Source organism: Trichomycterus rosablanca, chromosome 11, assembly GCF_030014385.1.
Source record: "Trichomycterus rosablanca isolate fTriRos1 chromosome 11, fTriRos1.hap1, whole genome shotgun sequence".
NCBI lineage: Eukaryota > Metazoa > Chordata > Actinopteri > Siluriformes > Trichomycteridae > Trichomycterus > Trichomycterus rosablanca.
In genome coordinates this window covers 8,309,342-8,326,276 of record NC_085998.1, presented here as the reverse complement: position 1 = coordinate 8,326,276, position 16,935 = coordinate 8,309,342, and the positions used below count along the sequence as shown (strand labels likewise).

At 38.8% G+C, this 16,935-nt stretch overlaps 2 protein-coding genes across 2 annotated transcripts; one reads left to right on the top strand and one right to left on the bottom strand.

Annotated features, from left to right (window-relative positions):
* Window positions 1–33: 33 nt before the first annotated feature.
* Window positions 34–3,494, bottom strand: serp1 (stress-associated endoplasmic reticulum protein 1). The gene is made up of 3 exons (XM_063004423.1): window positions 3,286–3,494; window positions 1,842–1,917; window positions 34–670 (listed from the first exon to the last, which is right to left on the bottom strand). The coding sequence occupies exons 1-3, from the start codon at window positions 3,367–3,369 to the stop codon at window positions 630–632; spliced, it is 201 nt and encodes a 66-aa protein (XP_062860493.1). The 5' UTR covers window positions 3,370–3,494; the 3' UTR covers window positions 34–629.
* Window positions 3,495–5,733: 2,239 nt separating this feature from the next.
* eif2a (eukaryotic translation initiation factor 2A) lies at window positions 5,734–16,813 on the top strand. The gene is made up of 14 exons (XM_063005111.1): window positions 5,734–5,772; window positions 6,016–6,085; window positions 6,202–6,273; window positions 7,938–8,056; window positions 8,620–8,719; window positions 8,826–8,908; window positions 9,549–9,622; window positions 9,910–10,054; window positions 10,136–10,252; window positions 11,603–12,177; window positions 13,589–13,699; window positions 14,786–14,905; window positions 15,739–15,804; window positions 16,288–16,813. The coding sequence occupies exons 1-14, from the start codon at window positions 5,745–5,747 to the stop codon at window positions 16,351–16,353; spliced, it is 1,746 nt and encodes a 581-aa protein (XP_062861181.1). The 5' UTR covers window positions 5,734–5,744; the 3' UTR covers window positions 16,354–16,813.
* The last annotated feature ends 122 nt before the right edge of the window (window positions 16,814–16,935 follow it).

The window sequence follows — 16,935 nt, the reverse complement described above, 5'->3', positions numbered from 1 at the left end:
ATGGATGTGAATGAACCTCGTAACACTGATACATATTTTTAAAAACTGTTTTATTTGTTAAAGATAATTTGTAGAAAGCAAAAATACATTATTTTACATGTTGCTGTTGTCCAATAAACAAACCTGACTTTACAGACCTTCATTTAGTTTAGTCAACCACAGAATTAAAGAAATACCCATGAATAGTACTAGACAAAAGAAATGCATTAAAAAAGGTGCAAACTTCTGAATCTACATCAATTCACCATATTGCATCAGTTTATAAATGCCATCATATTTAATTGAAGAAGCTCTTTACAAAACTTGATATTTTTTTGCAACCATCTGAATTAAAACAATTAATTTCATTTCATTGTGTATAAAAAAGTCACTCTGGTAGTCCTTTAGGAATAAAAACAGCTACAAGAGGAATCACTTCAGTATGGGTACTGGCAGAAAGGTTAGCATTAATGCCAATGATCCAGCAGAACACTTGGTCAACAGCATCAGTACAGGAATGTTTGGTATGATATGGCTTGTATTGTTTATTCCTTCACTGTATGGAAGGCACTGGAGATCAGAATAATGTTATCATGGCATGATGAAATGAGAACTGGTGGTCCTAAAATGTCAACGGCTTGGTGGTGTCTTTACATCCCCATTCTGATACTCTGAATAATTTGGAAAATTGCTGTAGAGGGAGATAGAGTTAAAGAGAGTTAGCATTTAATTTACACAGTGTTATTTCATAATTCTTTTGGTGGACTTCTGTGTAGTCAGTTAGGCAATAGAAGGTTGTTTTTTTACTTGTACTTTTCTGCGAGACCAGATTTTACTTCTTGACCCACAGTTTGGTATGTTTATGCGTGTTTAAAAGTTGTTTTTGAGCCAGTTTGTGATCTAAGGTACCAACCAAAGGTCAGCTTTTAGGTTTGACTGAAAAGCTTTTCCTGGATGGTTGATTAGTGCAACTCTAATTAAATACATATCAGTGCAACATCAAATCTAACTAAATCTAATTAAATTAATTAAATTAAGTGCTTTTTATCATTACACAAAAAGATCTCAGTTGAACCAGGGTTCAAAATCCCAGTGATGCTATCTGCCATTTGGGCATTCACATACAGACTGGGGTGGGGGTCTATGGTAAACACCCCACAATTAATTGACATCCAGTCTAGGGCGTAACTGCAACCGGTCATTCTGGGAAAGCCAGACCCACAGCAACCCTGACCTTGTAACCCTATAAGTTAAGTGGTTTACATCAATGTAAATTTATGATTTGGAATAGATGTAATTTGAGGGTTTTACTGTATAACTTATTGGTTGCAGATTAACAAATCCAGTTTTGCCATTTAGAAAACAGCAAACTGAGGGTTTCAGTTGCAAGTGATTTGCTTTGGACATGACAGTGAAAAACTCCAGTGAATTTCTATGGAAATCAAATCAAGTGTAGACAATTTCATTATGGACTGATTTAAGACAAAGCTGTAGGATTTGATGCCTTTAGGCTGATAACTCAACCAATGGATACAGGAAATGTTTGTTAATTAAGGTTGTCCGTAACTGTTGCTTAAATCACTGAATTGTAACAGATAAAAACAAATGTTTGCAAAGATCAAGGTTTGTTGACAGGAATGACAGAGTAGATGCACTTTGCTCTTTAACAAACACCAAGCTTCAGTAATGACAATGAACAGTATATTCCAGCATTTTGCAAGCTAATCAACTAATCTCCATCATATCTGTAGCTTAGGTGTGATAACTACAGGCTCAGGACAGGATAATCTGAACTGATTTAATCAACAGATTAAGATTAGATTGCCAAACAGTGGGCATTTCTTCATGATTAAGAAACGTACCTGAGCCACAGACTACAAAGACGAATAATGCCAGGAGCCAGGGTCCTACTGCTGATTTTTCATCTTGTGAGCCTCTCTGCAAAACAGGGAGCATCAACAGATTAAAGAAATGTAGGAAGTACTCATGGGATCACTCAACCAACTCATTAAACAAACTTTCAGAAATGTAAAAACACATACAATATTTTTTTTTTGTAGTTTTAAAGATATTTTCAGATCAACATGTAATATTTTTATACATTACACACTGACTACACAAAATCCTACACATCGCAGTTTTGCCAGCACATTTATTCTTGCCACGGATATAATGATGATGTTTGAGCTTTACTGGAAATTATTCTGGTGGTATAATGACAGAAAAATACTGTTTCTCTTTCATGTTGATATTCCTCGTACAACAGGTATTGTTAGGTGTCGGCGTCTAAATAACTTAATTGTTATGCATTTATTACAAATGACTTCCTGTTGAATGTTAAATGACTGTGTTGATGTTATTAGAGATGACCTGATCCAAAAGGCCTGAACTAACACGCTGGCAAATTTCATGCTCTGATCATGTGTAACATTGCCTGAAGTGAGACAAAATCACATTAAGACATGACAAACAGTTTTAAGGTTCATCATTTCATTTTCATTTCATTTTCAGCATTTAGCAGACGCTTTTATCCAAAGCGACTTACACAATGAGCAATTGAGGGTTAAGGGCCTTGCTCAGGGACCCAACAGTGGCAACTTGGTGGTGGCGGGGCTTGAACCGGCAACCTTCTGTTTACTAGTCCAGTACCTTAACCACTGAGCTATCACTGGCCCTATCATCATCACATCACTAAAAGTCAGATCAGGTTGGTATCTGATCACTGGGAACAGGACAGACACCCTGGACTGGACACTGGTCCATCATTTGGCACATTCCTTCACTCACACCTAGGGGCAATTTATAGCAGCCAAGTCAACGTCTGCGTGCTTTTGGTTGACCTGAACATGAAAGAAAAACCACAAGAGAAGTTAAACTCCATTCAGACCAAAGGTCAAGATCAGAACCCAGTTTCCCAGAACACGTTACTGTGTGAAACCCACTCTACCAGTTCTGCTATTGTTCCACCCATTTCCTATTCAATTTAATAATACTGCTACATTCTTGGGAAATGTCTAATCTTTTAGTTGCTGGTGATTTATCAAGTAAAATATCGCGATACTTGAAGTGTATCATTGAAATGTCATGAAATCTCACGATATTTTCAATATATCGTCCAGAACCTGTTAGTTAGATACTTAGATTTAGTATATAAGTAGTTATACAGACCTAAGGAAAAAAGAAGTCTAATCAACTATCTAATATAATACAAATATTGAGTTTAAACACCAGCCGGAAGATTAGCACCGACTGTATCATTTTAAATGGACTGGTCAGGTTTAGCCGGTTAGCTTCTCTTGTACTCACCGCTGATTTGACCACATTTCCCCGCTGTGTGATGTTCTTGCTGTGCTTCTCGTTAGCCATGCGTATCCTCTGTTTCGCCACCATGGTTTCGGTATAAATGTAAGTGATTAGTGTGCTAGTTTAAAGAGAATAAACGGAGAAGCTGATACCGCTCCGGGACTCAGTCAGTGATGAGAAAGCCGCTCTGCTGAGAATGGAGCTCTCTCACCCAGAGTGTCTACGTATACACAAACTAAGCTCCACCCACCGAACCTTTATACGTCCACGTACGCAGCCCGAGACCACGCCCACTACACATACGTGTCCACACAGGCTCCGCCCATAAGGCTGATTCCGCGGTCGTGGCGGATCTACGTTGCGTGTGTGAGTGACGCGGCCCTCAAGAAACTTTACAAACTTTACAAACCTTTACAGCAGCAATCTGAAATATTCAACCCCGCCTCCCTACACGTGTATTAATAACTCTTCTGCAGAGCTGGATCTGGCTTTAAATGACGCCTTTTCAGTTAAAGAAAATGAATGATGAAGTATTTTAGAGTTGATGTGAAATTACATTTTGTTAACACTTACATAATATTACTAATCTTAAATCCGACTGCTCGTCTGTATGACCTAGATTTCTGTAGCAACATGATTAAACCATTGGGAACTCAAAAGTGATCCCAAATCTGCTTCATCTCTGATGTCTTACATGAACACCACCCTGAGATCAAGGTGTGTTCAAGGTGTGTTGCAGCTTGTTTGGAAGCTGGGGTCAGAGCGCAGGGTCAGCCATCTTACAGCGCCCCTGGAGCAGAGAGGGTTAAGGACCTTGCTCAAGGGCCCAACAGTGGCTGCAACAGTTGGGATTCAAACTCTCAACCTTTCAGTCACTACTTCTGGGAGTACTGGTCAGAAATTATGGCACAGCAGCAATCATACGATTACTTAATAACCAAGGACTGTACTGTATGACACATACCACTCTCAACCAAGAAGCACAGAAAGGGTCAGCTGAAACTGAGCAGAGGAAATTTGGATAGGTTTGAAGAGCTGTGGGACATAGTTCTAATTGACTAATCAAAGCAGGAGCTGTTTGGCCACATAGATCAGTGGTTTGTCAAGCGCAAGAAAGGTGAGACTTATGGCCAGAAGATTGCTACACCCACGGTCAAGCATGGAGAAAAATCAGTGATGATGTGGGAATGTTTTCTGATGCAGGAACCAGGAGTGACCACGTGACTGGCATAATGGATTGACAATTTGCATTTTGTGCTAAAAGAACACCTTGATGATAATTTAACTTTTCAGCAAGACATTGATTTCAAGAGAATGTTCCACTAAGTACTGAGGCTGGGGGTTGAATAATAGAGAACATGGGAATTTGTCAAGGGAGCTAACGTTTTTCATTTTGACCTAAAATGATGTGGACTGATGTTCTCAAAATTGCTCGTATATATCGGTAATAATTTGTTTTTTGTTCACTGAGACTTCCTGTAATACCTTTAAAGGTGAGGGGGATTTGACTATGTCAGATTGTAAATGTACACCTCAGATATCTCAGGAGGCATACAATGTGGAATGTGGCATTTTTTTTATGTTATGTTTTACATTTTTGCTTCTTAAATGCGAGATAAAGAACTTTGAAAGAAAAAAGCCATATTTATATGAATAGCATGTAAAAGGAAAAAACAAGAAAAGAGAAAAAGCAAACAGCATAACGGGTTAATGAGATGTTTGTTTATTATTATTAGGATTTTAACGTCATGTTTTACACTTTGGTTACATTCATGACAGAACAGGTAGTTACTCGTTACACAAGATTCATCAGTTCACAAGGTTATATCAAGCACAGTCATGGACAATTTAGTATCTCCAATACACCTCACTTGTATGTCTTTGGACTGTGGGAGGAAACCGGAGCACCCGGAGTAAACCCACGCATAACATGCAAACTCCACACAGAAAGGACACCTGGGGATCGAACCCTGGACCTTCTTGCTCTGAGGCGGCAGTGCTACCCACTTAGCCACCATGCCGCCCTAATAAGATGTCATTTCTAGTGCTGGCGTAAATACTGCTCTATCACCACACAGCCTGTGGAAACAGCCTTATTTCAATAATTGATTACACATCACACACACATTGACTATTAGTCATCTGTTATTGCCTGACAACCTATTATAATGTGATTTAGAAAGAAACTCCAGAAACAATCCAGCTAAATGTGTCATTTACATTCTGCTGGAGTGAATATGTACATTAGAAATACATTAGAAATACATTTTTATTAGAATAATAGCATATATATATATATATATATATATATATATATGTGTGTGTGTGTGTGTGTGTGTGCTGGATTTTTAATAAAAAATGAAAACAAAACTTTTAGAAAATATTAATCTAAACAAATTTGCGCCGCTGATGTTGAGGTCTGTCACGTGTTCACTTTCTTTCGTGACTACATCCGGTTCAACATGGCGCCTCCCACACCGCACTTAGCTGGTAAGCACATTCATCTAAACTAATAGAAACACTTTTAATCTGATTGTAATTTATATATTTATTATCAGTATATGAGATACAAACTAAACTTACGGAAAGAGATTGTTTTTTTTAATATTTGCATTAATATTATGTGTGTTTGAGTGGGAGAATGAAAGAAGATAGCAGCACATTTTCTGATTTATACACATTATTATTATTAATAATATATTAAATTAATGTTTTAATTACGAAAATAAACAGTTCGAGGATCAGAGGGAACATTTCTGCTCCTTGGACCTCCACACTGTGAGGAAAGCCCCACTTTTCAACGGTAGTATATATTTATTTTTGTATTATTTACATGTAATTGCATGATCTTGTACTTATTTAACATGAATGCATGAAAGTAAAATATTATTTATAACCTTATAAACTGTTTAATTACAGAGATGAGAGACAGGGCAGATATGTTGCTTTCAGCAGGGATGGCACTTTATTCGGCTGGAGTAATGGAGACAAGTAAGTTTAAACTGTATTACCTGTTTAAAAGTTGGTGGGCATCCAAAATCATTAGTATTAATAATTTATAGCAGATATTTTATGCAGTTTGAGTTGTAGATCATTTTAGCTGGGAAAGCTGGGGTTTTGTTAAAGGGGATAGTGACAGACCTTTTGTTCTCCAAATATAAAAGCATATTATTTACCTTTAGGGCCGGCACAGTGGCTAAGTAGCACTGTCGCCTTACAGCAAGAAGGTCCTGGGTTCGATCCCCAGGTGGAGCGGTCCGGGTCCTTTCTGTGTGGAGTTTGCATGTTCTCCCTGTGTCTGCGTGGGTTTACTCCGGGAGCTCCGGTTTCCTCCCAAAGTCCAAATACATGCAAGTGAGGTGAATTGGTGATACTAAATTGTCCATGACTGTGTTTGCTATAACCTTGTGTTTGAAGTGATAAATCTTGTGTAACGAGTAACTAGCGTTCCTGTCATGAATGTAACCAAAGTGTGTAAAACATGGCATTAAAATCCTAATAAACAAACAAGCTTACCTTTAGATTGTATTTGCACCTGTCCTAAGTTGGTAGATTTCTGACTTCAAATTTTCGACACTTTGAAACAGGCACTAAACCTAGATATTGATCCTAATCCTTTAACAGCCCTTTTTGGTGTCCACCCGGAAGCATCAATATCAGTCCCCTTGCAAAAGTTTCTTGCTTTTACCACATTGTTGGCTAGACGTACCATCCTACTTAAATGGAAACATAGTCTCCCACCTACATATGATCGCTGGGTTAAAGAGGTTTTGGCATGAGTTAAATTGGAAAAGATAAGATTTTCCCTGAAGGGATCTCTTGATTTTTTTTCACAAAATGTGGGATCCTTTTCTTGACTATATTAAGTATAAAATAGACACACTAGACCCAGAGGATTAAAATATACTATAGATACTTATTAATTTGATATACTTGCTATACCAGAGAATGGCTCTTTTTTTTAAATTAATTAATTTTTTTTTTTAATTTATTTTGTTTTCCCTTCCCTCTTTTACAATGGGGGGGACCTTGCCTGATAATGGTTTGGGTGTTGGTGAAATGGTTGCTGATGGGGAGGGTGGGATAAGGGGATTAGGTGAACACATCTCTTGTTTTATGTATGTCCTTTTTCTCCCGATTGTATTGTTGTATCACATTGTTACAAAACTCAATAAAAAGAAAGAAACTAGATTGTATTTGCACTTGCACTTTAGTTCTGGACACTAATGGACCTGAGTTTGGTACATCTGAGCACATGCGAAAACAGTTCTTGAGTCTGGGTGCACTTTCAGCCAAAAAATCAATTTCACACAAACAGCAGCTACATCTGACTGGGAAAGCTCAAGCACAGTAAGAATTTAAAATGACTGGTTGGAAAGGTGGCATTACATGACAGTGCCATGTTAAAAATCACTGAGCTCCTTAGTATCATCCATTCTGCCAATGTTTATGGAGATTTCATAGTGTGACATGGTTGTATTTTAGATGTAATGGACCTGGAAGCACTGGATGCGGCTGAAAATTTCAACCCCAAAATGTAAAGGGGGGTCTAGGTCTACATACCTTTTGCTATGTTGTATACATCACAACTTTGCTTTAATTACTTGTTTAATGTGTAAATGTATTCAGACTCTGTTCTGTTGACTTTTTGTTAGGGTCAGTGTGGTTAAAATGTCGACTGGAGAATTGGTCAAGTCCTTTGATTTACCAAAAACTGCCATGCTGGGATTCTCTCCTCTGAACAAAGTGCTGGTAACATGGAAGCAATACACAAGTGAGTAAAACATGCATCATTTGAATATAGGGTTTGTTACCTGTTGTAACTTAACAAAGAAGTCCCTCAATTTGTTTTTGAAACAGGATATCCAACAAGCTTATGGTCAGGTGTCCAAATACAGACCAATTTGGCCATATGGTGTATATTAGGCCAAAAGTATGTGTACATGTCTAAGGAATTGTTTACATTATTTTTTTACCATCAGCTATTATTATGATTAACACCCTACCTGATTCACGGCAGTGAAAATTGTGTCACGGACCTTACACGCATTCTTGTAGTGTATGAAATATGAGGCGGTCCTAGCAATCATGCGGCAATTCATTTAGTGTAACAGACTTTTCTGTGGTGTCGTGTGCTGACAATGTTTGATGTATGTGTTAACATATTGAGTGCATTTTGCCCATTTGGGGATTCCGTAGTCAATGGAAAAATGTGTTTTCTTTAAAAATTTGAGAAATCTGTGATTTTTGAAAAGCAAGGTCCGTGAAATTAAGCACATTATCCCGTGAATTTAGTACGGCCCTAATTATGATGATGTGATTGTCTTGATGTTTCAGAAACACAGGACAATCCTCAGGGGGATGCAAACCTCCAGCTGTGGGACCTGCAAACAGGAAACTGCATCAAAGCTTTCTATCAGAAGAAAGCAGAGGGATGGTGAGATGTCTTGATGCATTGAGTCATTTTTGCAGACTGTGGGTTCCAGCTTTACACCCACAGCCATAATCAGTTTTATAACTATTAATGTGGTTTGTATTTAAAGGTGTCCGCGCTGGGCATATGATGAAAGCATTGCAGTCAGATGTGTAAACAATGAACTTCATTTCTTTGAGAACAACAACTTTGGTACGACCTTGTTTCATACAGTCTTTATACTTGCTGATATGAGGTTTGGGGCATTTTAATTTGTTTATAATATAAAAAAAAAATCAGTTTTTTTGTTGGTAGACTTCAGAATATTTTCTTTTTACTAACGGAGGTATTTAAACTACCACAACCAGAACTGTAATAAAGGTCAGATGGAAAGATTTTATTTGTCAAATACACAGATTCACGTGTACAGTACAATAAAATTGTTTTTTTTGCATATCCTGCATATATCTGTTTGGAATCTGGAGTCAGAGCACACGGTCAGCCATTGTATGTTGCCCCTGCAGCTGAGAGGGTAAAGGTCCTTGCTTGAGGACCAAACACTGGCTGCATGGCTGGGTTGGGATTTAAGCCCAAGACTTAACAAATTTAACATAATTTAAACATTTTGTCCCTATATTAAATGCTTGAAAAAAGTTGTCAAATGGACATGACATTTAATCTCCCTTAATTCTTCTCCAAACGTCATCCAAGAACCAGACCTTGCACAGTTATAGCCCACCTTCTACTAAAAGGCAACTCAATAAACACTTTCCCAGGATCTATGTGCATTTGATAATAAATTAATGTTAATAATTCATATGTTTGTCTAAATCAGCCTTTTTTGCTTTTGCAGAAACAATTGCCAACAAACTTCACCTGCAAAAGGTTTCAGAGTTTGCTCTGTCTCCAGGACCTCAGCCGAGTAAGGTATTGGATATAATTTTAATTCATATCATTTTCATATTATACATGTTCCAGTAATACATTAACATATGATTTAATTTTACAATGTTATGGTACATATAATTGACTAAAAAGACCCTGAATCCTGGTTTAGCTGTTTTTCCTCTTTAGAACATAAGAGTTTTTTTTTGTTTTGTTTTTTTGTAATATTCTGTATTCTATAAATTGTTGGCACATTTTTTCAGATTCACTTTCCAGAATGGAGTCTTTCATTTCCCTTTAATAACCTGGTTTCTTTTGTGGTATCCCAGGTTGCTGTGTATGTTCCTGGAAGCAAGGGTGCCCCCTCATTTGTAAGGCTTTATCAGTACCCTAATTTTGGTGGTCCTACCTCAGCGCTGGCCAACAAAAGCTTCTTTAAAGCAGACAAGGTGGCCATGCTGTGGAACAACAAAGGTATGTGTGCATGGATTCCGACTTAATTATCCATGTCAGTTTATGTATGGATATTGATGTTTGTTTCTTGTTTCCCTGCAGCAAGTGCAGTTTTAGTTACAGCCAGCACAGAGGTGGATAAAACTGGTGCTTCATATTATGGAGAGCAGACTCTGCACTATCTGGCTACAAATGGGGACAGTGCAGTGGTGCAGCTGCGTAAGTGCATTTAAATTTAAATGCATATTCAAGCAAAATTAATAGAGCTTTATTATTATTTTTTATTATTCAGTGTCTGGTTATTTCAATTCAGTTTAATTCAATTCAACTTTATTGTCACTATACAATACAGGTTTGTACAGTATAACGAAACACTGTCAGGCTACATCTCCAGTGCAGACATATAGGACAATAGAGGAGAAGGGATGGGGGAGGAATGCTTGTCTTGCACATTCTGGACAAACAATGTATAAAATACATTACACGAAATACACAAATAATACACTAATAATACACAAATGATGCTACATGTTAGCAGGAGAGGTAGCCCAGCTGCTGCGGTCTCCAGCGTCGCCGGAAGTTATTTGTTGGAAAGGTTGTAATAAAAGGCTAGACAGGTAGACAACCACCAGACCTCATAATGTTTGCAGTGGCCACAAGACGGCAGTGTCGCAACGTAAATTAAAAACAAACTTCTCAAAACTACACCTTAAAAATACTCACTACAGTTCCTCTACACCAAACTAATCAAATCTTGTCTTTATGGATCTGGCTTTGTTCACAGGGGAGCAGTCATGTTTGAACAGAAAAAAGGGCCTTGCCCAAACTGCTGCCCCAAAGTTGGAAGCATGTAGTTTAAAAAAAAAATAAAAATAAAAATAAATGTATGCCTTTTTCTCCCCATTTTTCCTCCCGATTTAGCACACTCAGTTTGTCTTCCGCTGCTGAGAAATACCCGATTGCATCCGAGGAGAGCACATCGCTGAACGCACATCTTCCGACACGTGCACAGCCCTCCTCTTCACGCCCCTGCATTCTGCACAGGTGTCTTCCGCCAATCAGGGTCCTTACACAGCGTGTGAAGAACCACCCACCCACACATAGTCCGGCCCCCACCCTGCAGATATGGTGGCCAATTAGTATCTGCTGCAGGCATTGCCAATTCTCCGGTCCGCCGACCGGAGGCAATGCCGAGTTTCGAACCAAGGAGTTCAGAATCTCGGTGCTGGTGTGCTAGCAGAATATCCCGCTGCACCACCTGGGTGCCAGCATGTAGGTTATTTAATGCATTCTATACATCTGTTAGCAACGAGTGTTACTGAAACACTTCTACATCATAATAAGAAGGGGTGTCCACATACTAAATTAATTAGATTTGCCTAACCACAGTAAACTGTTTGCTATTGATATGTGGAAATGGATTTGATACTTAGCTTATTTAAAATATGGAACTCCTGTATAGGCATTGCATTATGGGAAGATAATTCAGTATAGTTTCCCTTGCTCTCTGGCTGGTTTATCAGGAAACCTGTGTGTTCTCTTGCTTATCCATTTTTTTCTTCTATACAGCGAAGAACGGTCCTATTTATGACGTATCATGGAGTCCCAACTCTTCTGAGTTCTGCGTTGTGTATGGCTTCATGCCTGCCAAGGCCACCGTCTTTAACCTGAAGTGCGAGCCTGTATTCGACTTTGGCACAGGTCCACGCAACGCTGCGTTTTACAGCCCACAGGGCCACATCCTGGTCCTGGCAGGATTCGGAAATCTGAGAGGCCAGATGGAGGTGTGGGATGTGAAGAAGTACAAGCAGGTTTTTAAACCTGAGGCCGCAGACACCACTTTCTTCTCCTGGTGTCCTGATGGGGAGCACATTGTCACTGCCACATGCTCACCCAGACTCAGGGTTAGCAACGGCTACCAAATCTGGCATTACACCGGTACAGTCCTGTACAAGCATGAAACGCCTTCAGGTAAAGAACTGTGGGAGGTCGTCTGGCAGCCGTTCTTACCTGGAACATTCCCAGAGAAAGCAGTGAAGTACCAGGCTGCATCGAGTGAGCTCGGAAGTACTCAAGCTAAACCTGCTCAGGCTTACCGACCGCCTGCACTCCGCAACAAACCTGAAAGCAGCAGCCTTAAACTGGTGAGAACTGACTGTCCCAAGACACATTCCTCCCTCGAAAAATACTGTTTACTGCAGATTTGTAGACTTTTACATTCGTTATATTAAATTTTTCATGCCGTGATATGTTAGTTTTTACAATTTATTTCACATTTGAAATAGTCATTTTCTATTAACGTCGAACAAATTTCCCTGTCCAGTTACTCTTTTTATTTTTTTTTAAGTAATTTTCTAAATTTGCATTTTCACCTTTTTCCTCTCAATCTAGCCATGTCCAATTACGCAATTTCATCTAGTTTATACCCTGACAGAGCAGGGCGGTACCTAACACAAGCCCCATCTAACACAAGTGTGTGTACCAACTTCTTCTTTTCACCTGCATAATGCAGTTTCACACAGGGATCAGTATTGCATACAGAGAGTCACACACTCTATCTCTATTTCCTCGGCTGCTCCCATTAGGATCGTGATCGGCTTTATTGATTTGGCTCAGTTTTTACGCCGGATGCCCTTTCTGACACAACCCTCCCTATTTATCCGGGCTTGGGACCGGCACTACAATGCACTGGTTTATGCATCCTAGCAGGTAGGTACCTATAGGACAATTTAGTGTCTCCAATTAGCCTGCATGTTTTTGGACTGTGGGAGGAAACCGGAGCACCAGGAGGAAACCCACGCAGACACGGGGAGAACATGCAAACTCCACACAGAAAGGACCCGGACCGCCCCACCTGGATATCGAACCCAGGACCTTCTTGCTGTGAGGCGACAGTGCTACCCACTTAGCCACCATGCCGCCCAGAGAGTCACACACTGATCTCCGTTATTCAACGTCTTTTGCAGTGCTATCGACCAGCCAGCAGAGGAAATTATAAATCCCTTTGATCATCCCTCCTTAGAGACACAGCTGATCATGTCTGAGATTCAAACTCCAGACTAAGCTAAGATGGGTATAGAAGGTGGATTGGTTGCTCTGAACTGACCTTTGGAGTGTATAGGTGTATGAGTAAATGGGTGTGTGTTTTCTTGTACTAGATTGACACACTGTCCTGTTTTGTGTTCAGTGTTTTTTGGTGGTGCTGGTCCCACTACAATTCTGACCAGGACAATCATTTGCTGAAAATCGAATAATAAACCTGTTCTTTACTAAAAAATTTTACATTTTTATCAAACCTTTTGTCCTGGTCATGGTTTCCAAGGAAACACTGAGCTTAAGGCAGTAATACTCTGCACAGAGAACCAGTCCTTTGCAGGGCTTTGGCCATTAGACATAGTAAATTGTGTCTGTGCCACCTGAGCGCCCTACTTAATTATATAATTTATTTATTTATTATTATTACTAATTGCGCTTATGGTGTATTCTGAAATGTGGCTTTTCTCCTATTTTGGATATACCCACTTCTGGAATGAAAATTGCCTCCTTTTCTGCTAGCATGAGGAAGAACCTCCACAAAGCATGAAACTTGGTGCTGGAGACAAGCAGATGTCTAAAGCAGCTCTGAAAAACCAAAGACGACGAGAAGCTAAGAAAGCAGCTAAACAGGTACGTTATAAAAATAACAGACAGACTGTTACTGTTTGAGACTACAGTCACGCTCAGATATTTGTGAGGTTAAATATTTACTCACTATATAAGAACAGCGCCACATTTTGTGGTTTCAGAAATTCTGTGCTGTTTTATTACAGGTGCTACAAAGTTTGTTTGTTTATCAACAGATAGTGAAGCCATAAACACTATACAGTGATATTTTCAGGTTCATTATACAGTGCTCTGTGGTTGTTGGATACACTCTGTTCCCTTTTGCCCTTTGGCGACCTGTGCTTGCATGAGACCCTTTGCATATAAAAGGAGGCAGCTGGTTAACACTCGTCTCCTTTGAAACGTGTGAAGCTGCTGCCCAAGTCTCCACACATGATGGATTCTTACACAGAGCTGGTTATTTTTCAGTATTCCTTCACCACTTGTGCCAGCTCGTCAACCAGACAGCAGGTGAACCTCAATCCGGCCTTTTCCTCTCTTAAAAACATTTATTAATAGGCGCTTGGGTGGTGCAGTGGTAAATTTTGCTCGCCCACTACTGCTGGGATCAAGGGTTTGAATCCCAAGCAGGGATATTTGCTGCTTAGTTTTCTACATACAGACATAATTGACTGTGGCTGAGTGGGGAATGGCTTTGGCCCCGCAATGAATTGCCATCCTGCAAGAGTTTGTTAATGCATTGTCCCCAGTGATTCTGGGGAAACTGGACCCCCTGCAACCCAAACTAGGAGAAAATGTTGGTAAAACATGAAAATAAATAAATCAGTGAATAAAGATTTTCACAATAGCCGGATGTAACAAAACATAGACACTTTATTGCTCTATGCCAGGCTGATTATGTTAGGAACTGTAGTGCATCCTGGTAGAGAGTCTAATGTGAGTGTGATACAGATACACTGTATGGACAAAAGTCTTGGAACACAAAATTAGGGGCAAGGACATTATAAATATCTAGTGTGGGATTTTTTTACTTCATACACTGCAAATCCAAACTAATATCTTATATATAGTTTATAATTTGGTTAGGTGAACTTACTCAAATTCATGCAAGATATTTCTGATTAGTTTTTGATGTTTCTGTCAATAAAGGAAAACAAGTCTGATGAAGCCCCTGCTCCAGAGTCTGAACCTCAGCCTGTCCGACAAAATCCTGCACCATCTACACATGGAGATCCTGAAACTGACAAAAAGATTAAGAACTTAAAAAAGGTACATTTACATGTTTTTATTTATCATCAAGATCTATGTGTCTACAACCTAATTTAGATTAAAATTTATGGGAGTAGCTTCTAGTTTAGCATTATGCTGCAATATAACCGTGGTGTAAGCACAGCATAAAACAACTAACTAACTAAATAAATAAATAAATAAATAAGCAAGCATTATGCTGCATGGATTCTTGCACTTATACCCAAACCCCATCATGAAGTTTTTCACTAAGCTAGAAAAACAGTAGTGGCATCCTGAAGTTCATACACCACTGTTCCACACCTTCTAACTGAATCTGTTGTACTAGTTAGTATTCCTTTACCCATGTTATGTTTGAACTACTTTTTTGCAGCTCAGTTAATCTGTTGTGAGATCAGGGGCTGATGCTGGATGAGAAGGCCTGGCCTTTGATCGGCATTCCATTTCATTCCAAAGCTGTTTACTGGGGTTGAAGTCAGGGCTCTGTGCACTCCATTGCAGTTATTCCAGGCCAAATTCCAGGTCACCCCATGTCTGAGTCCCTGTGCACAAAGCCAGGTCCATACAGTCATGCAGTCATTAACAGTAAAGGAACAACCAAACTGTTCCCACAAAGTTGGAAGCATATCATTTTTTTAAATAAAATTGATTTTTACAAACACAAAAAAAACCCCAGATCATTAGCTGCAGTGTTCACATACTTACATATAGCAAAGCTTTAATGTGCAGGTAAAGGTTAGACACCAGACATGCTTGGCTTTTTGACTATGTTTAGAAAAGTAGATTAATCTGATTTTTTTAATGTTTCTCAATTTTGTTTTTAAAGTTGTTTAAATTATATTTGTTTGTTTCAGAAACTGAAGGCTATTGATGAGCTAAAGGAGCAGCAGGCAGCTGGGAAACCAATGCAGAAAAATCAGGTAATGGGATTTGCTAACTCCATTATCAATTTGAAACACTTTAGTGTCAATATTGTGTATTATGTTTGATTAAAGTAAGTATTATATTTAGTGTTTTGGGTAAATAAACAATTGCTCTAGCTCACTACTGGTTCGAATCCCAGCAGTGCTATCAGCCCAGCCAGTTGGGTGTCTACGTAGACACAATTGGCACATGATATGTCTGAGGGAAGGGAATTACCAAAGCCTTGCAATAGATTGGCACCCTGTCCAGGGTATGCCTGCCATATGCCCAGTTTTTCCCAGTAGAACCAGACCCGCAGTGACCCTGACCTGGATAAAACTACAAATGGCAATGAAAAAAACATAACAAATGAAAAGAAATTAATTTACTAGTTTTTATTCAGATCCCTATTTCTAATTTTGGATGTGAATTTAGCTACAAAAATGTACTTAATTTCTTGAAATTCTTTGATTAACTCTCTTTTCAATCTCTCTTCACAGCTGGAGAAGATGCAGAAGGAGGAGCAGCTGCTAAAGGAACTTGAGGAACTTGAATTAGGACTGTAAAGAACATTTTTCAACATGTATACAGCTCTACAGTACAGATTATTGCATATTAGAAACTAAAGCAGAGCACTTAATGGAAAACAAAAAATCATAAAAACATCAAAAACCCACTGAACAATAAAACAAATAAAATATTCAAATTTTCTTTCTGCCTCATATAAACCTACAGTGATCTCTGAAACATTGGCCGCTTTTTTAAAAGCATAATTACTATGCAACATTCTGTACAGTCTTTGAGGGACGTTCTGCTAGTCTGCACATGTAGTAAAACCAGTCTGATGGAATCTCCCTGCTGTGGTAAACACGATGTGTAACATTTGTAATAGATTTATGGAAAATGTTTCACTAAATTGAATTGAGGAAAATTTGTATTTTGGTCTGAACATGTTTTCTCCATGCTTACAAAATCTGTAAAATCTCCATCCAGTCGGAAAAATAAAGGACGGTCATACCAAACAAATATTTATGTTGTTTTTTTCCCTTCTGTTTTTTTCTTCCATTTTTTTTTTTTCAATTTGGATGTACTCACTTTTCCTGTGCACTCTGCCTTGAGTGGGAATGGCTTTAACCTTTGCTTGATAT